General features: G+C 47.3%; 1 protein-coding gene across 1 annotated transcript; it reads left to right on the top strand.

Annotated features, from left to right (window-relative positions):
* Positions 1-14,001, top strand: MAU2 (MAU2 sister chromatid cohesion factor; the record flags this gene model as incomplete). Its single annotated transcript, XM_009995061.1, has 18 exons — positions 1-12; positions 258-323; positions 949-1,044; positions 2,765-2,859; positions 3,374-3,401; positions 3,857-4,012; positions 5,096-5,242; positions 5,708-5,798; positions 6,383-6,486; positions 7,552-7,629; positions 8,204-8,269; positions 8,542-8,625; positions 9,218-9,267; positions 9,515-9,592; positions 10,002-10,113; positions 10,932-11,022; positions 12,371-12,498; positions 13,868-14,001. Coding segments are annotated over 18 exons (1,557 nt in total), but the record flags the coding sequence as incomplete, so codon positions are not given.
* Positions 14,002-20,311: the final 6,310 nt, after the last annotated feature.

Here is a 20,311-nt window from a genome sequence, read left to right as displayed (position 1 = left end):
ATATCCCAGCAAGTATCCTTTTCCTGGCTGCCCGGGCCACCTCGCTCTGCACTGTGGGCTCTGATAACAAACCGCCTCCCCCAGAGACAGCCTGGCCCTGGGGATGGGAGTGTAGTGGGTATTTTTGATCTGCTTCCACGTTCCCGGGCTGCCTTCCTGTCGTGTGTGTTCTGTGAAGGGTTTTTTGGTTGTTTGTTTTTTTTTTGGACGTGGGAGTGTTGTTTTGTGTGTTGTTTCCTTAACTCTGCTGCTGCTAGATCCCCCAGTTTGAAGATGTGAAGTTTGAGGCAGCCAGCCTTCTGTCTGAGCTCTACTGTCAGGAGGTGAGACCCCTGGGACTGCTCCCAAAATCCCAGGTTGTCCTGGGCCTGCAGGGTTGGGTTTCATGTGCATGGTTTTGGTCCTGGGGTCTGTCACTGTGAAGGACAGGATCTGTGACAGAACTCAGCTGCAGTGTAAGTGCAGAGTATGAAAGTGTGAGGCTGAAAGCCATTTGGTCTGTCTTAGAGTTGCTGCTGGAATTACAGTGCAGGTCTCCCTGTTTACTGGGCCAAACTATTTCTTTAGCCTTCATTTAGACAAAGACAAGTTAATCTGGAGAGCAGGGGGGAAGCAGATGGTTTTCCTCAAGCTTTTGTTGTGTTCCTAGGCTATTTTTATTCTTTTTTTTTTTCATCCTCTGGAAAAGCCTTAACTAGTCTGTGCCTTCTCTAAAGCAAAATGTTTGCCTTTCATCTTACTGGAGAAAAGTGCCAAAAGAATTAAAGTATAAATACTTTAGAACAGGCTCAGTCAAGTGTAGGTGTGAGGGCCTGTGTGTTCAACTGCTTTCATATTTTAAAGGTTTCTGACCTGCCAGGCTGTGATGGGGGGATCATCACAGAATGCAGCTCATTTATTGTTAGGGATGGAGTTCCCAGTAGCCTGTTTTTTATGTCTCTGTTGCAGAATTCCGTGGATACAGCAAAGCCTCTGCTCCGTAAAGCCATCCAGATTTCCCAGCAGACTCCCTACTGGCACTGCAGATTGCTTTTTCAACTTGCAGTAAGTGATTAACATGGAGAGCTGCATTTTATTGTTGCATTGTGGGTGGAGAAATGTTTGGGAAAATACGTGTGTTCTTTGAGGGAGCCTGGAAGCCTGTAGGTTTTGACAAGGGCAGGGAGTGATGGGACAAGGGGGGATGGATTAAAACTGGAAGAAGGAGATTTAGGTTGGACATGAGGAGGGAATTGTGGAGTGTGAGGGTGGTGAGAGCCTGGCCCAGGTTGCCCAGGGAAGCTGTGACTGCCCCATCCCTGGCAGTGTTGAAGGGCAGGTTGGATGGGGCTTGGAGCAGCCTGGGCTGGTGGGAGGTGTCCCTGCCCATGCAGGGGGGTTGGGACTGGATGATCTTTAAGGTCCCTTCCCACCCAAACCATTCCATGATGCTCTGATTTTGTTCCCCAAATATTGCTGTTAATGGAGAGGCAAAAGGAGACAAGTTCATGCTATAAGTGATCTGTTGGAGGCTCCAGGTTGCATCAAGGGCCACTTTGTAGGGAATAAAGCAGCAAGGATCATCCTGTGGGCACTACTAACACACAACTTGAGAGGTGGAGCAAAAGAAAAATCCACCTCATGCCTTGCAACCAAAGTAAATGTTCTAAGCCCTGCTGGAATTGGAGTTTGCCAACTTGAAGTATTGACTTGATTATTTTCAACCTAATTAGCACAGAGAGCAGAGCTGGGGAGGGAAAAGCAGCTGGTGCAGAGGCCTCTGAGCAATGTTACTCTTCCTGTTCTGTGAAGTTCTCCAAGTGTGGCTCCAGCTGCACGGGTTGGACCATCTTCCCTTCTAGGAACACACTGGTGCATACTGGGATCTGCAGGGTTTGGTGTTTGTCCCAGTGCTCAGCTGGGGAGCTGCTCTTCCTGATGGATCCAGTGCCTCAGGTGGGGGGCAGATCCACAAAGTTAACTGATCAGTGGGAAGAGCAGGTTGTTACTGAAGAGCTCCTCCTGTTTTTCCAGGTTATGCCTTTTCTCTGCTCCCACGGAGCCTTGGGGTGTTTAATGAGAGAGTTGAGGGAGATAATTGCTCTTTGCAGGTACTTGCAGCACAGAACTAGTTAGGAAGTAATTTTATCTTTGATGAGTGTTTTAATAGTCACCTGTTCTTGTCTTTCCCCCTGTCCTGATGAGCTTGAACAAGCACCAGCTTTGTTTAGAAGGAATTGCTAAGCTCCTTGTATAGTTTAGGAGCAGGGAATTGTGGAATCTCTATTGATTCTGATGTTTGCTTTGTGAGGAGTTGATGCTTGAGTACTCACAAGGAGCTTAAATGTTTTTCCCTGAGCCTCCCTGTGAGTAGGATCCTTCCTCCAAGCTCAACATCCTTTGCTGATTTCTCTGGGATTTCCTTCCTGGTTTTAGCTGGACCTCAGAGTCTTGGTGCCTCCTCTACAACTGTGTGGTTTTCTGCCTGAGTTTGGAGAAGGCACCAAAGTTGGCAGGATTGCTTCATCCTCTCCCCATCACCTGGAACACACCTTGCAGACCTCCTCCTGGAAAACACACTCTTGTTCCAGTTACTCCAGGATAACAATCCACAGTTCTATTGGATTTGTTTGGATCTGACCTGCTCCTGATCTTAGTGAACTGTAGCAGCTCCACATGGTGTGAGCCTGGGCTGAGATGTTTCCTTTGAAATGTTACACTTTCTTTTTTTTGGAGAATGCCAAAATGCTGATCACTTATGGCCCTTTTTTTTTTTTCATTTCAGCAACTACACACACTTGAAAAAGATCTAGTATCTGCATGTGACCTTCTGGGAGTGGGAGCAGAGTATGCTCGGGTGGTGGGATCAGAATATACCAGGTGAGCTCCTGGGCTTTGGTTCCTTTCCCACTCTAAACATTTTGGTTTCCTCTACATTTTATATAGAGATTTTTCTAGTTTTATTCAGAGGTGTGTGATTGCTGTGTGGGTTTTCCAGGCAAACCAAAGTTTCTGAGTGTTCTCTTAGATCTAAGAGTTTCTCCAGGCCTTTTTCTGTCTAACTCTGAAGAGTCTTTTTTCACCATGAATTTCGTTTATGGTATTTACCATCAGCTTTTCCCACTTGCTTGGTTTGGCCTTGGAAACTATTGTAGCTAAAACTGTCCAAAAGCTCAGAGCTGAACCTGAGAGGCTGGGAATTTGGTTCCTGGGGCTACAATTAGACTGTTCCATCTCCCTTTCCAATGTCCTTCCTGTGGCAGGTTCCTCAAGACTTTTCTCTGTCCTTGAGGGGCAGACCCACAGGTTTTTTTTTTCCTCAGGGTTTTATTTACAGTTGTGGTTTGAGTAGCTTTTTGTTTTTTGAGCATGACATGGTTTTGTTTTGTTTCAGAGCCCTGTTTCTGCTAAGCAAAGGGATGGTGAGTTGGATGTACTTTCTAAAACAACCTATTTCCTTATTTAATTAGTATAATGCAAGTTATCAGATCATTAGTGTCTTGCATTCTTATCTGTGTGTATATATTGCTTTGTTCATCTGAGTAAGTACAGTATTAAAAAAATACACCTGGGATAAGCCTGAAGTCTGCAGGATTCTTCTGAAATTCCTGGGAATGGGTTTGGCTCCCTTTCTCCTTTGTTAATTATGACAGATAATTTTTTGGGAAGGAATAAGGACAATGGGAATTGTCACTGGAGCCCTTGGGATGGGGGCGGGAAATCTGGTTGTGTGACGAGGCTGGTGCAGCAAGATGTCTTGGAATCTCTTTTTGGTTGAAATGGTAAAGCTTTAAATCAACCAGCCTGGGGCTGTGTTGTGGGTCTGTGAGGGTTTCAACTGTTTGGCAGGAAAAGAATGAGTTTGGTTTTCTTGCAGCTGCTTCTGATGGAACGGAAGCTGCAGGAAGTGCACCCGCTCCTCACCCTCTGCGGGCAGATCGTGGAGAACTGGCAAGGAAACCCCATCCAGAAAGAGTCCTTACGGGTGTTCTTCCTGGTCCTGCAGGTCACACACTACCTGGATGCTGGGCAGGTAGGTGGGGCTTGTGCCTCAGAGGCAGCTGATGTTGACACCAAGGTGATTTTGGGGAGATTTTTTGATTTTTCACGGCGCTTTTTGGCAATGGAACTTCATGTCTCTAGATTTTAAACTCACTAAATGAGGAGGAAAGAAATTACATTCATTTCTTCTTCCCTGAGGAAAGGTTTCCTGCAGTATGCTTATAAACATGATGGCCAGTCTTTCTTCCATGAAATGTTGGTGGAGATGGGACAGACTTTGCATGGTTTTTTGGGAAAGGTGTGGAGCCTCTGTTGGTTGTGCCTGCAAATAGGAAGGGCTGATTGATGCTCATCCTAGGACAGGCAAAGCAGTCACTGTGCTGTGGTGCTGCTGTTGAGATTTATGCACAAACTAATTTCCTGAATGTGGAGGTTTAGTTATTGCCTGGCAAGTTTTCCCAACAAAGGGAATGTTGGAGCATCTGGGCTGCAGCAGCTCTGATGTACCTTGGGCTGCATTAAAAGCAGTTTGGCCAGCAGGTCAAGGGAGGAGATTCTCCCCATTTACTTGGATCTTGTGAGATCCCACCTGGAGAACTGTCTCCACTTCTTGAGTCCTCAACATGAGAAGGACATGGAGCTCCTAGAGGGAGTCCAGAGGAGGCCCGGGAGATGCTGGGAGGGCTGGAGCAGCTCTGGAGACAGACTGGGATAGTTGGGGTGTTCAGCCTGGAGAAGAGAAAGCTCCAGGGAGACCTTAGAGCACCTTTCAGTGCCTGAAGGGGCTCCAGGAAAGCTGGGGAGGGACTTGGGACAAGGGCAGGGCGGGGGAGAGGACAAGGGGGGATGGATTGAAACTGGAAGAGGGAGATTGAGATTGGACATGAGGAGGAAATTCTTGAGTGTGAGGGTGGTGAGAGCCTGGCCCAGGTTTCCCAGGGAAGCTGTGGCTGCCCCCTCCCTGGCAGTGTTGAAGGGCAGGTTGGATGGGGCTTGGAGCAGCCTGGGCTGGTGGGAGGTGTCCCTGCCTGTGCCGGGGGGTGGATCTAGATGGTCTTTAAGGTCCCTTCCCACCCAAACCATTCCATGGTTCTGTGATGATTGTCCCTGGCAGGTGAAGAGCGTGAAGCCGTGCCTGAAGCAGCTCCAGCAGTGCATCCAGACCATCTCCACCCTGCATGATGATGAGATCCTGCCCAGCAACCCTGCTGATCTCTTTCACTGGCTGCCCAAGGAGCACATGTGTGTGCTGGTCTACTTGGTGAGCAGCTCTTTTGCACTGACTTCTTGCTAATGAATGAGGAATTGGTTGAAGATCGTTCAGAGCCCCCAGCGCCGGGTCCTGCAGCCCAGATGCTGCTCTGCTCCCCTGACAGTTTAACTCTGCCACAGCATCTGTGAGACTGTTCCTTTCAGTGATGTTGCTGTTTGAAGAGACTGTGCAAGGGCTCTGGAAGCTGGAATGTAACTTTATTAATATCCAAGCCAAGCAGAATCAGATTAACTCCCAGAGTAGAGCTCTGTGGGCTTATTTCTACCAACAGAGCAACAGTCTTGACTCCAGATTCCTTAAATGAGTTGCTCCACTTCTTTCCTGTGGTTACACTCCTGAATGATGTCAAAATGGATTTGAAAAAGCTGGTATCTGAGGAGGGGTGGTAACCCCCAGGCTTTCCCCCTTTGCAATGAGCATTTTTTTGGTCACCTTTGCTGTGTTTTCCCACAGGTGACAGTGATGCATTCCATGCAAGCAGGGTACCTGGAGAAGGCTCAGAAGTACACAGACAAAGCACTGATGCAGCTGGAGAAGCTGAAAAGTAAGGATTAGGGTTATCAAGGAGCTGATGCCCCAAGATTCCATTCCTTGCTGCTAATTTAAATTAAAACCAAACCACAGCAACCTAATTGAGCTGCCTGGGTCAGCCTCTTGTCAGGTGGTTTCTGCTGCATTTAAGAACTTTGTTTAAAAACTGGTTGGTTACTTGGAACACAGAAATCAAGTTTTAGGGGGTTTTCATTGAAACTCAGTAAATGGGGCTGTAAAAATGAGCATTTTCCTGCTGCCTTTCTGTTTGTCCCTGGGTGTGGTTATCCAAGCTTTTGATTGTGTAAAATGAGTGTGTGTTCCCACAGAGTTTTTCCTTAACTGATGCTTAGTCTCCTGCTCCTGACAGTTCAAGCATCATGGATTTGGTGGGGTTTGGGTTGGGTTTTTTTCTTTCATTTTGGAATTTTAAACCTCTACAGTCCTTCCTGTGGCAGAGGAGCTGGGCAGAACCATCTTTGTATCAGTTTTGCTGAACCAGCTGCAGCTGAAGCTGCCCTGGGGGGGTGAGGCTGCAGGGTTGGGTGTTCATGTTCCCTTAACTCACTTTCTGAATTCTTTCTGCTCCCTCTCTAGTGTTGGACTGCAGCCCTATCCTGTCATCTTTCCAAGTGATTTTGTTGGAACACATCATCATGTGCCGACTTGTCACGGGACACAAAGCCACAGCATTGCAGGAGGTACCCGTGGGGCTGCAGTGTTCCCTAGGAGGATGCAGGGATAGCCTTGGAAACATGGGAATTCCAGTTTGGAAGCAGATACTTGGGCTCAGGATTCCAGCAGTGCTCAACTACTGACAGACATAGGGAATCCTAAGGGTGCTGGAGGTGCTGCAGCTCTGAAGCTGTGGAATCAGCCTCCTCTTCAATATTTTGTTTAAGAACAATTTGGAGTTGCTCAAGGAGGCAAAAATAACTGATCAGTGGCAACAAGTGACACCCTCCTGGTGGTATGTTGCAGTCTGGCCCTGGATGTGTCAGGGTTTGTGGCTCTTCACTCTTCTTTTAGTGTTTGTCTTACCTTGTAGTGGTTTGGGTGGGAAGGGACCTGAAAGACCTTCCAGATCCAGCCCCTGCCTGGGGCAGGGACACCTCCCACCAGCCCAGGTTGCTCCAAGCCCCATCCAACCTGCCCTTGGAACTCTTCCAGGTCTTGTCCAACTGTTTCTCTAGGTCCCTGCCCTTTCCCTGTTGGGTAGGAAGAGAGGGGCACTGTCACTTAATACAAGAAAAAACTGGGCTGCTTTTTTTTTTGCCCATTCACACAGTAATTTTCAAATCCTGTTCATCCAGCCCTTATTTATAGGACATGCTGCTAGATCATCCCCCTTGTGCTGGCAGCTTCCCATGGAGGCTCTGGGGGGTGGGGGGAAGTTGAGCCTTGCTGAAAGGATAATCGTTGCTTCTGGCTCACAAAACTCATCACCAGCACGAACCCTCTGGAAGATTTTTGATGGCCGTTCCTCCCTTGCTTGCCAGCTCCCGTTCGAAGCGTGTGGGGAGGGATCTGGGCCTGGGTTTGCAGGTGGTGCCACCACATGGTGGAGCTGCTGCAAAGCAGGGAATTCAAAACCAGTTTGAGCGTGGGAGGAGCGTTGGGGCAGCCTCTGCTTCCAGCGTGGAGCATGACCTGAGGCTCTGGAGCTGATCCCTGAGATCTATGGACATGTATGATGCAAGTAGATGGATCGAGAGCAGAAAATGAAACAGTATTTCCAAATAACTTCTTCTCCTTCCCCCTCACAGATTTCCCAAGTCTGCCAGCTCTGCCAACAGTCTCCCAGGCTGTTTTCCAACCATGCTGCCCAGCTGCACACTCTGTTAGTAAGTGTCTGTGACTAGTTGTGAGCTTTTCACTCTTGGGGACACCCTTCCCAGGGCTCATCCTCATCCCCAGTAATTACTGAGAATGTAGGAACACAGCAAGACTGAGTGATCCTGAGTGATGGGGTCTGTGTTTCCAGTGGCCAGAGCTGCTGTGGGGACTCACCCACTGTTAGTTCAGCCCATCAAAGGCTTAAATCCCTCTTTAAAATAACTGATGTGTGGCCCCAGGGTAAGTGCATGAGATAAATACACCAGGTTTATACTCTCCATGTTTAAAACAGTGTCATGTGGGACGTAAATGAAGGGGAGGGTTTATGTAGCATTTCTACTTGAGTATTATCAGAAACTAAGACAGGTTTTCTACATGAATGGGGTATTTTTGACAGGAACATACTATTCTGACAGGGTTTGTGTATGAATAGTTTTACATGGCTCTGGGGAAAAGAAGCCAAGACTTGGTGGTTCCCTTTTTTCCCTGCTAATAGTTTAAGATGCCTGGTTTTGTCCATGCTTGTCCTTGTTCCTTGCTATGATTGTGTTGTGTTACCTTAGAGATGTCCTCTCTCTGCAGGGGCTCTACTGCATTTCTGTTAATTGCATGGACAACGCAGAAGCACAATTTACCACAGCACTGAGGGTGAGATTTTTTCTTCCCAAACTCTTTTTATTATGGATGTTCAGTGTGGAAATGGGCTTGTTGCAATTTGGTGTGGGTCAGGGAAGAGAGGAGGCTGAAAGGGAAATCTGAAGATCAGTGTTAATTACACTGGTTCGTTATTTTTTCGGTGCTGATCACAGGGTTTATTAATGGGAAAATATCCAACACTAAATCTGTGGTTTATATAGGAGCAAATTGTGGGTTAGATATTGAAGGGTTTGACTGTGCTGTTGGTGTTTTGTTTGTTTTAGCTCACTACACATCAAGAGCTGTGGGCATTTATTGTGACAAACTTGGCCAGTGTCTACATCAGGGAAGGCAACCGGCACCAAGAGGTGAGCTTGGCTCTGACTCAGTCTCAAAGTCACAACTCTGTGGGACAGAAAACTGCTCCTGGGCTCAGATTTGGGTCTTTTCCTGAGCATTTTTTGCTGAGTGGTGCCTCATTTGGCAGCCAAGCAGCTCCTTCCATCTAGGGAGTGTCAGTTCATGGTCAAGAACCTGTGGGATCAGCTGGCCCAGCTGCAGAGTGTGGCTTAGCTGAGTATGACAAAGCTTCACAAGTGAAAACAATACTTGTAAAAGTTGACTTTTTGTTTTTTGCTCAGTTGATTTCTGATTTTAGCTAAAGAGCAAATCTGATGCAGCTTTTATTTGGGACTTAGCTGCAAGTTTTCTGAGGAAACACTAACATGGTGTAGAAAGTTTTATAAAGCTTGAGAAAGCAGCATTTGTTTAAAACCTGATTTTAGGATCAAAATGGCCATGAAAACTCGTGATGTAGGAATGTTTGTGCTGTGATCTAACCCATCCAACTAAATCTGAGTGTGTTTGTGGTGCCTTGATGTGCCCTTGCAATAAAAACCCTCCCTGTTGGTGCTGTGAGAAACACTGATCTTGTCCTTCTTTTCTCCTCCTGCCCTGTAGCTTTACAGCTTATTGGAAAGGATAAATCCAGACCATAATTTCCCTGTGAGGTGAGAATTCCATAAACTCTTTCCATGCTGATGTTGCACTGGGGATGGAATTACTGGATTTGTAGCTGGCTTTTTAATTTTTTTACTTTAAATTTTAAAAAGACAACAAAATCATCAACTTGTTTGCAAGGCAGAAGTTTTGACCCTGTGTTCAGTGTAATGTTTTGTTGGGAAATGTGATTATCAGGCAAATTCCTGGAAATCTGTCTGTCCTGTGTGTCATGTCAGTGCTTTGCTTTGTCCCCAGTTCTCACTGTCTCCGAGCAGCAGCTTTTTACATCCGAGGTCTCTTCTCCTTCTTCCAAGGAAGATACAATGAGGCCAAGTGAGTAGAAATGGGGGCACCTGGAAATCAGGGAGGAAAAAAGATAAACTAAAACCAAGCTTTTTTAAGATAAAATTTAACACCCCCTCCTCCCCAGACCTTGCTTTAAAACCTTAAAGTTCTTCTTCCCTCTGGATTTTATCAACCTGTTTTACCCACGGGGGGAAATCCTGGAAAGCTGCTTGGTTTGGATCTAGGGAGTTCAACAAACAAAGTTTTTTGAAGCAGAACCTCAGTTCTAGTCACTGCTGAGGAATGGAGCGCTTTGTTTCAGGGCACCTGCAGCACAGGTTTGTTCCTGAGGGTTAATATTTGCAAGCTGGATTAATTGGGTTCTCAAGGGTGGCTCTTGGATGGTGGAGGGGAAGGGGAGCTCTGAAAACCCTGGATTTGTGCTCTGTTCTGGCAGGAGGTTTTTGCGAGAAACGCTGAAAATGTCGAATGCAGAAGATTTGAATCGACTGACAGCCTGTTCCCTGGTGCTCCTGGGTCACATATTCTACGTGTTAGGGAATCACAGGGTAAGGCTGCACTGTCTCTGCTGTTACTCTCTTACCTTTCCCGTGGCATTTGCCAAAGCAAGTCAGGACTTTTTTGTGAAATTCATCTTCTTTTCGGAAGGTGCGTTTGTTGGTGCCTCACTAGAAGTTGGCAGCTCATTGACTTGCATCATTTTGTAGCTGTAATTTGCATGTTTAATAACACTTAGACAAAGTTGCAGTGTTTGGAGTCTGTTCTAGAAGTCTGTGTTTCTGTAATACCCAAAGTCATTTGAAAAAAGGAGCTGGATAGAGAACAAATCCCATCCTTCAGCTGGATTGTTCTGGAAGGAATTGTGGGGACAAGCTCCTTAATTCTCACCATCTGCCAGAAGGGATGAAATGTTTGTATTATCTTGCATGACTTAGACCCCATGGCTGCTGGGACAGGCAGCTTGAAACTGGGAGAGGAGGGGATTGAGATGAGATCTTGGGAAGAAATTCTGGAGTGTGAGGGTGGTGAGAGCCTGGCCCAGGTTGCCCAGGGAAGCTGTGGCTGCCCCATCCCTGGCAGTGTTGAAGGGCAGGTTGGATGGGGCTTGGAGCAACCTGGGCTGGTGGGAGGTGTCCCTGCCCATGCAGGGGGTTGGATCTAGATGATCTTTAAGGTCCCTTCCCACCCAAACATTCTTTGATGTCTTTGGGTTACTGGTCCATTGAGCACTTCCACTTTACCCCAGAACATGGCAGCAATTGCAGCAGACAGATGTTTTTTCTTACAAATGTAACATTTCTTTGCAATGTGTATTTGCAAGGAAGGGAAAAGAAATAATTTATTTTTGGTATCTGCTCTTCACCAGGAAAGTAACAATATGGTAGTACCAGCCATGCAGCTTGCAAGCAAGATACCAGATATGTCTGTGCAGCTCTGGTCTTCAGCTCTGCTTAGAGGTAAGGCAGGGAAAGGTTTTGTTATCTTATAAAAACAGCAAAGAGCCAGTTGGTGCTAAGTGGGGTTGAAATATGGGGTGAGAGGCTGCCTGGGTTTCCCAAATCCCAGCACAAGATGGTTCTGCTGCTGCTCTGCTTCCCTCTGAGTGCAGCTCCCATTGTAGTAAACATTTTATTAGGTTTCACTCAGGCTTTGCTTCTGTGTCACGGCTTTAATAAATATCAGAGACTATTCTATCACTTTGTAGATAAATATTGTTTCATGTGCCTAAGACAGGCCCCAGGATGCTTTGTTCAAATATTGACTAGCTCCTTGGCAGCCCCACAGCATGAAGCTGCCATTGTTTGGCTCTCACTAGAAAATAAAGCAGCAACGTGACCCTTTTCCAAGAACTTACCCCACAGCTCCAACTTACATGAAATTGCCATGAGTACCATGAGCATGGAGCTCTGGAGCACTGGCTTATTTTCTCCTGCCAGGCAGTAGGAATATTTGTCTTGGGAGGGGCTTTTCGCCAGAGAGGGCAGTGATGGGACATGGGGTGATGGTTTGAAACTGAAAAAGAGGAGATTTAGGTTAGACATTAGGAGGAAACTCTTCACCATGAGGGTAGGAAGGTGCTGGAATGGGGTGCCCGGGGAAGCTGTGGCTGCCCCATCCCTGGAAGTGCTCAAGAGCAGATTGGATGAGGCTTGGAGCAACCTGGTTTGGTGGGAGGTTGGAACCTGGTGATCTTTCAGGTCTCTTCCAACCTTTCCCATTGCCTGATCCTATACTTAGTCTTAAATCTGCCTGAGCTAATACCTGGGAGTAGGCCTGACAGAAGGCAGACCCCAGGATCAGCTCACAGGGTGTGCAGCAGGCTTCTGCAGTGCCCCAAAAGCAAGGGTTTACAAAATAAAAGTGTTGCTTGAGCTCTGAAACTGTGTTGCTGGTGGTGAAGCTGCAAGGAGAAACCACTGAGACTCTGCTTCCCACTAGATGGTGCTGGAGGCTAAAAATCCAAACACAAACCAGGCAGGGGCTTCGTTGGAGGAGTTGGCTTCCTCCTCTCAGAGCTACTGAAATGTGCTTTTTAAGAGTTGGGAAGTAAAATTGCACCAAGTGGTGCAGTGGGAGCTTCCAGGGCTGCTGGGAAAGGGTAGGCTTCAGGCTCCCTGGGTGGCCCTACTTCTCCTCAGAGGGATTTTCATCCAGGAGGGGCAGGATGTTGGTGTGTTGGTTGTGGAAATGAATCCCTGTGGGATTCACCAGGTAGAGGGAACAGCCTTTTTGGGTAGGAGAGCTGCTCAGCTGACAAGCCCAGCCAGTGTTTCTTGGTGAGCACACAATGCTGGTGTCTTCCAGACCTGAACAAAGCCTGTGGGAATGCCATGGATGCACACGAGGCAGCACAGATGCACCAGAACTTCTCCCAGCAGCTGCTCCAGGACCACATCGAGGCCTGCAGTCTTCCAGAACACAACCTGATCACGGTATGAAGCCTCCTGGGGCACCTGCAGGTGTTTGTTCCTGGGGCAATTCCACCTTCTTCACTTCCCTTGACTGTTCCTTTCCTCAGCTGAGCACACTTCTCACCCAGTTGCCCCAATTCACTCCCTTCCACAGGGAAAGGAAGTGTGACTCCATGAATTCATTCACTTTTATCAGGGCTACTTGGTGGGTAATGTCTGTTCCTTAGAAGCATTTTCTTGGTTCACCAGAATTTACAGGTTTTGAATGGCTTTGGTGGCAGGTGGGCACCTCATTGCTCTTGAAAGACACTTAACTATGTTCTCGGGTTTAATTTTAATGTTTAGGTCATTCAGTCTATCTGGCTTTGGGGGATGCTTTGTTGTACACTGCTAAAAGTACAGTTTCTATTGATACTTTAACATTCCTAAGGTATTTTTCCCCCCTTATCTATAAATCTGAAATTCCAGTTATTACACCATTTGTGTGTGTAGCCAGTGCCTTAAGGTGCAACTTTCTTTGGGCTCCAGCTATTGGTGTCTTTCCTGTCAGAAGCATTTTTAACACCATTCTAAAGGACCAGAATGGTTTCCCAACCCTCAGCTTGGTGAGGGCATAAGATCATTTAACACTCTGGACTGAAATGTCCAAACGTGAGATGTGGGGAACTTGACATCTTGGGGTTTTTTTCCCCAATTTTTCTTTTTGGGGAGAAAGAAGGAGAATAAAAGGCCAACTAGGAAGCTGCAGTTTCCTGGCAGGTGGATCCAGAGGCTGCTGGTGATGCAGCCACATTGAGACCCCCCAGCCTGGAGCCTGGATCCATATGGCATGAGAGCCCTTGGGCCAGTGATCCAGTGCTCCCACCTCCCATCTTCCCTCCTCATGGCTGGATTTTGCATAATCTCTACTGGATTAAAAATCTGGAGGGGGAGGAGGATGAGGAAACAAATACTAAATTGCCCATTTTAGAAGATTGTGATTTATCTGAGGGGAAAATATGTTTCATACTGAAATGGGTGAGAACCAGAGGCTGCACTTGCTCTGGGCAGGCCCTGGTTGTGGTGCAGGATGAGCTCTCAGCACATCTGGAGTTTGTGATTTCCCATGGTTGGAGGATCAGATGTTACCTGTGAGAGCAGGAAATGCTTCCACTGTATTCCCATTCCCCCTGGATCCAGCAGGGAAGTCAGCTGGGTTGGGAATGAGCAGCTTCCACAGAAATCCTGCTCAGGGGCCTCGCGTGCAAAACAAAGCCAGACCTGACACACAAGTTGTGATGATGAAATCTTTCATGATCTCAAGGTAGTGAAGGTTGTTCTGGCCTCCCTGCCCTTCCTCCCCTTGCCAGGCAGGGGCTGTAGGATTTTCATGCTGTTTGTTATCTTGCAGTGGACAGATGGACCACCTCCTGTACAGTTCCAGGCACAGAACGGACCCACCACCAGCCTGGCCAGTCTCCTGTGAAAGAGGAAAAACTATCAGGACAGTGTGTTTGAAAAGGAGAAAAAAAACCAACAAAACAACAAAAAAAGAAACCACCAACATGCAAAATCTTTTCTTTAAAGAAAAGGCAGCAAATTCCTCTTGTAGTGAGGGCCTGGTAGGAAACAGATTGCAAAAAGACAACGTACATTTCATAGACTGGCAAAGTGAGAAGGGCATTTTAAGCTGCTTTTACATGGTGTGTGAATATACAGCTAGTGTGTATATACCTGCTGGTTTTAATCTGCTTTCCTCTTACTGAGAATTAAGGTTTAGTCCAAAGGACACTTGTTCCTTCAATTGTTAGATACCTACTTTTTAAAAAACTGTCCCAGGAAGCGAAGAGGACTCGCAGAGTTTTGAATACCAGTTGTGTTCCCAATCCTTTTTCAGCCAGTTGGAATGTTTGCTGTGCCCTTCCACTCCTGGGAAGAATTGGGTTGAAATCGTGATTGATTGTAGGGTTGCCCTGAAGTTCTACATGTAGTTTCTGAGGTGATGCCCTTCCCTCCTTACCATGTGCAGCCCTTGGCAGGGCTGTTTGGAGTGAGGATGAGGTGGGTGAGCTCTGAGCTCTAAGGGGCAGGGTGTTGGTGTTTGCAGCCAGGGTTGCTGGTGTCCTCAGGGAGTTCTCCAGGCTGAGCTGAGCAGGTTCCACCTCCCAGATTCATCCCTGTGTGACAACGTGCCACCACTTTGTCCCTGGGAGGATCTTCCTTCTGTCTCCCTGCCCTGCTGCCCAGTCCTGGGTAGGGCAAAGCTGCAGCTCTCTCCATCTCAGCTGCTTAGTTGGGATCTGTAGGGAAGGAGGAAAGTCCTTGTCCTGTGTTGAGTCCCTCTGGGGCCAAGCAACTGGGGAACAAGGTTTTGCATCCCACCTGCAGCATTGCCAAAGGGAGGCAGCATCTGTGCCTTAATGATCTCTACATGGGATTGAAGTCAGAGTTAAACTAGGTGGTTCAAACCCAGACCCAGTATAAGCCAGAGGCTTATAAAAAACTAAACTGTCGTCTTACCCTTGGCAAAAAAACAGGACAATTCCCACCTTTTCTATGTTAGTTTTCTTGTTCTCAGTTGTTTGTTATTTTTTAACTCTTCAGCTGTGAATTCTCCCTGCCTTTGCCTGTGTCTCTGCAGCTGTCTCAGGACAGGAGAGGAGGCCCAGGCTGGTTCTGCAGAAAACACTCTGGGAGTTGTTAATTCCATGAAGCAGCAGCAGCTTCATAGCCAGGATCTGTGGCAGCCCAAGCTGGTGCTGTGTGAAGCTTGTGAGGTTCCTGGGGTTGAATAAAGGTGTTTTTTTTCTCTCTTGGTAGCTCCTGCATATTTATCTCCCAAATTCCGAGGTGGAGGGGAAAGGAATCTGCTAGGAAAATGACTTTTCTAGGGCTTTCTCTGCTTCTTTTTCTGAGGGAGGAGAGTATTTTAAAGGAAACGCTTAACCACCCCCCCCACCCCAACCATTTACATTTAGAATTTTAATTGTAGGAGGAATGCTGTGAAATCTCTTTTTTGGTCATTCTTTCCCAGCCTTGTCCCCTGGGTAGCCACAGCTCACAGAGACACTTGTTTTTTGTAGTTCAGAGCCCTCAGTTTCTGCCACTGAAGGATGTGAAGGGGACAAAGTGCTTGTCCAGTTACCAGCCCAGGGATTTGTTCCCTTGACTGGACGGGCAGTGCTGATTTGGATCCTGTTCTCAGACACATCCTCTTGCAGGTGTATTTTAAGCCTTGTTAAATGTGCAATGGGGATAACACGGCCTCAGTGTTAGTACAGGGAGAGAGCCTGGTACTTAGTGCTGTCTGGAGGCTCCCTTAGAGCTCAGAAAAATAGGAAAGAAACCTAAGTTAGCATATAGGACATTTGGGGATACCAAACACAGGGAGAATCCACAGGGATGGGCCGTGTTCTGCACCGTAAGCTCCTTCAGGTGGTGTTCTCTGAGGTCTGTCCTGTTCCCTTTGAATCCCACAGCTGGAATTCCCATGGAGCTGCTGGCTCCAGGGGCAGGAGCCTGTCCCCACCCAGCCCCTCGGTGGCAGCACTGCCCCTGTGGCCCTGGCTCATAGAGAGGACGTGGCTCCACAGCTGCTCATCCTGGTCCAAGGCAGCCCTGCCGAGCTGCAGGCACAGGTTAGAACAACCCTGAGCTGTCCTCTCCTTGGATTGTGGTCAGGAATGATCAGGTAAATTCTGCCGTGGGAATATCAGTATCCCGTGTGTGGTGTGTGTGGGAAGCAGTGTCACTCCTTGGTTCTTTCCTCTCTTAAGTCACTGAGTTGCAAGAACTCAGCACCCAAATTCCATGGCCGTTTTCCTGACAGTGCCTCAGCAGCTGAGGAATGACCAGTGGCTGGAAAAGATGGTTTTCAGAGTCCCATCCAGGTGATCCAGGCATTCCCTGTCTTGTCTTCATCCAGTCTGAGGCTGTTACTTAACTGATGCCCACGACTGCCACAACAACTACCTTCAGATACCACAGAAAGTGCTGCTTCTATGAGGAAATATTTTTTAAAATCTATTCTCAAGAGCTGTGGTTTGGGCTGAGTTGAAGAAAAGCATTTTGCAGCAGTGCCTGTTTAGGGAGCTGCATCTCCCTCCCCACCTGCCCCTGCTGCTCAGGGCTGGAGATGCTGCTGCAGGAGAGGGATTTCCAGCAGGGTTTTTTTTTGTCGGTCCTTGTGTGTGTGAACCAGGCTGCTGGGGAAGGTAAATCCCTGGCTGGTCTGTCCTCGGGAGGGAAGGAGGCACTTGAGGGCAAGGCTGCCTGCTTCTGGTGTGTGTGTGGAACAGGAACCATTGGCTAAACAACCTGTCCTGTCAGGAGGAACCACCTGAGGTTTCCCCAGCTCCACTCGGGCTTTGCTTTTTGTGCCACTGTCACCCACAGCCCCGAGGCATTCAGAGCTCCCAGAGTCCTCTCCCCATCACAGAATTCCCAAAATCATGTAAATTTGAAAATAACTGGGTGATTTTCTATCTCTGAAATTCAATGTACATTTGTTACAATGTACAGTGCTTTTTAACGACACTTGTATATTAAATTATTTAATAGTTTTTGCTTTTCAGTATCTTTTGTATGTAGCAGAGATGAAAACAAGGACCTCATAACTGAAGTTCTTCCTAATTTTCAAATGAGTCTGTAAAGTTGAACAGAAAACTAGAAGTTTACAGTTTACAAATAATCTTCTGTTAAGTGCTTGGTCTGTCTAACTTGATTTGAACAACCTATTTCTAAACTTCCTTGTCCAATCATTTAATTCTCTCTGGAAACAAACACGAAGTCTTTTATGAACTTCTAAAAAAATATATATAATTATTCTTCTAAAGATGTAATTTAGAGAAACCTGTACAGTTTTTTCTCTAGTATTTTTAAATGAGTAGCCAGAACTTACACAGAAGCATCTAATCACTGTTTTTTGTAGATAGTGTAAAAACTTATATATGTATAGAGAATGCAGCCTGAAGAAGTGTTTGCCTGTTGTTTCATTTCCTACACCATCAACATCAGAAAGGCCCATGTAAAGACATCTAGATTTGGCAGCTGGGGGGGAATATAAAATAAAATCAGTCATTAATTTCATCCCCCACATGCTGGGTGTGCACTCCCTGTGCCACCAGGAGCAACAATTGCTGGGGATACAATGTGAGGGCCTGCAGTGGCTGTGCTGCCTGGGGACAGGGGGGTGCAGCCCCATCTTACTTCCCTGCTTTTAAGTTTATTCAGCTTTTCCAAGTTCTCCAGTGAGTAAAATCACAACAGAAGGAGCTCAGTCATGTCCCGTTTCACCTGAAGGGATTACTGACCTTTCCCAGTTCTGCTGGATGATCCCATTCCCATGGTGTGTGGTGGTTCTTCACGGAGTGAGTGAGGAGGGAATGGTGTTGGTTTAGGTTGTCTGGAACACTTGGAGAAACCAGGATGAAATCCCACCCCTCTGTGCTCTTCTACTGTCTGTCTTAGCAAGTGTATTTAATTGTTCCCTGCAGTGACCCCCTGGGTGTTCCCCTGGGGTTTGTACCATGTGTTGTCCCGTGTCTGTAGCTCTCCAGCTGTAGCAGGACCTGTTCCCTCTGCCAGTGCTCCCTCCTGACGCTGTAAATACGGGAACTCGCGGCACGGGATGGAACCGGGGGCGTGACTTGGTTGCCTTTGTTTCCTCTCATTTTCTATATTAGAAGAATTTTTAAATAAAGTTTTAATTTTACTTCTTCTAGCCGTGGGTAGGATGTTCCTTCAGCTGAGCTGCTGGCAGTCCTGCCTGGGAGGGGGGTGTTGTAGGTGGGCAACTCTGCCCATCACACATCCTGGAAGTTGTTGGATGTCCTGGCTGTGGGACAGGAGGGTGGGAAGCCTGGGAGCTCTGGGGGAGCAGGGATAGATCACTGCTCTGCCTGCAGGCTCCTGCCTGGAACAAGAACCAGAATTTCCTGCTTGGAAATGTCCACCTGACTGCTCAGCTTCCCACGCTGGGGAGGGCCAAGGGTGGCCCTGAACCTGCCCTGGAATCCTGACAGGTGTTTGGGATAAAATGAGTTTTGTGGATTGGTCAAACACCTGGAATTGTTCTTTTTTTGGTCTAGGACAGGAGTATTTTTCACTGCAGTTGTGCAGTCAAGAAGGATGCTGACTTGATCTTCCCAAATGGGATCAGGTTGAATGGAGATTGCTTTTTTTGTCTTCTATCCCAACATCTGAACAACTAGCAGGTATTTTTACATGTTGAGCTTCAATTTACAAGGATGAAAACTGCTGAATCCATTTGTCTGCAGGTAGAGCTTCAAAGAAACTAAAGAGTTGTAAAACTGAACTGCAGTGTCCCTTTCCAAGGTGCCACCTGAACTGCTCAGCCAGTCCCTTGCAGTTCACCAGAAAAGTTGATTCTGTTCCAAGTTTACTCTGTATGAAGATTTTTAACCCAAATGGCAGTTTCCTTTCTGTTGGAATTAAGACTCTGCTGAGCTGACATCCCTGTCCCCTCACCCTGCTTATCTGCAGTTCCTTCCTCAGAAAAAAAATTGGACATAAACTGAGCTGTTGTCACCTCCCTTCTGCCTTGCTCACCTGACTCTGGAATCTCCTCCCAAAGGATGGATCTGGTGGCAAAACTCCAAAGGAGACACGTCTAAAAGAGATCAGCAACAGGTACAAAAGTTTGGAACTTGCCTAATGGAACTGGAGACACATCCAGAGTGGATCCTCTTTGTGTTTCACCATGTGGAAGCTTGTCCTGAGCCAGCAAAGCAAAATGAAGGTGCCAGCTGCTGCACAACACCCACCTTTTTTTGGTGAAGTTTTTGCTCTTGTTTAGCTTATTCCACATAACCCCTTAGTTGAAACATAAAGGAGAAATCAGATCTTCCTGTGTTTGCTGGGAATCCTGGAAACTGCCTTTGCCTGTTGGCAAAACTCTGGCCAACCAGGACAAGAGCAAAAAAGTTACTGAGGAGATTTCTGGAAATCACTTTACCAGGTGTCTTGGTGGTAACAGTGCACCTTGTGCTAGACCTGTTCTGGAATTCCTGATGGTGACAGGCAGCAAATGAAGCAAGTTCCTGTGGATTAAAGCATCAACTTCAAATAGCCTGAGGTGAAGCCAGTGGGTTTTGGTGCTTTGGGAGAAGCCATTAACAAGTACTCACTCTTAACCCTTAGTTGTAGCTACCATTGTCTTGTACAAAGGGTGGAGGAAGGTGCTTTATAACCAGAAAACTCACAGAAAAGATCCTGAACACAAAGGTGTTGAGAGTCTAATCCAGAGTGGGAAAGAGCTTGAGTGTCTTGGGACTTTTTAAAGCAAAGGCTGAACATGTCCAGGAGCTGCTGTGCTGGGGAGGGAAGGGTGAGGCCTGGATTCTGCCCTCCCAGCCCTAGTAAACAGGGAAGCAAACCGATTTATGCCTATTAATTAGGAATTAATACCTCAATAACCTGATGTGAAGCTGCATCTCATCCTACATGGAAAACAACTGATGCAAGATTGGCGCTGGCATTAAGATAAAGTGCAGCTCCTGTCACTCTTTATTCACCACCATAAAACTTGCTTCATCCGAGGTTTGGGCTTTTTTTAACTCCTTTTTAAGAGCAGGCTCATTTGCAGGTGTTTGAAAGTGCTGAGTAAGAAGTCCCGAGGCTGATGTCGGAGGCAGGGAAGGCTCCAAGCTGGGGAAAGTTAATTTATTAATTCCTTTGTTCCCGGTGCGTCGGCTTGGCCGGGGACACCTCGACAATCCCACCCGCGGCGACGCCCGGAGCCCCCGGCCCGGCTGCAGGACCCGCAGCGGGAGGGTTAACGAGACCCCCCCGCGCCGGTACCGGGCCCTGCGGAGCCGCCGGGGCACCCCTGACC

The sequence above is a fragment of the Chaetura pelagica genome, unplaced genomic scaffold (genome assembly GCF_000747805.2).
Source record: "Chaetura pelagica isolate M959 unplaced genomic scaffold, ChaPel_1.0 scaffold463, whole genome shotgun sequence".
In the NCBI taxonomy this organism is placed as follows: Eukaryota; Metazoa; Chordata; class Aves; order Apodiformes; family Apodidae; genus Chaetura; species Chaetura pelagica.
Note: the sequence above shows the minus strand (reverse complement) of the source record. Positions and strands in the feature narration are given on the sequence as shown.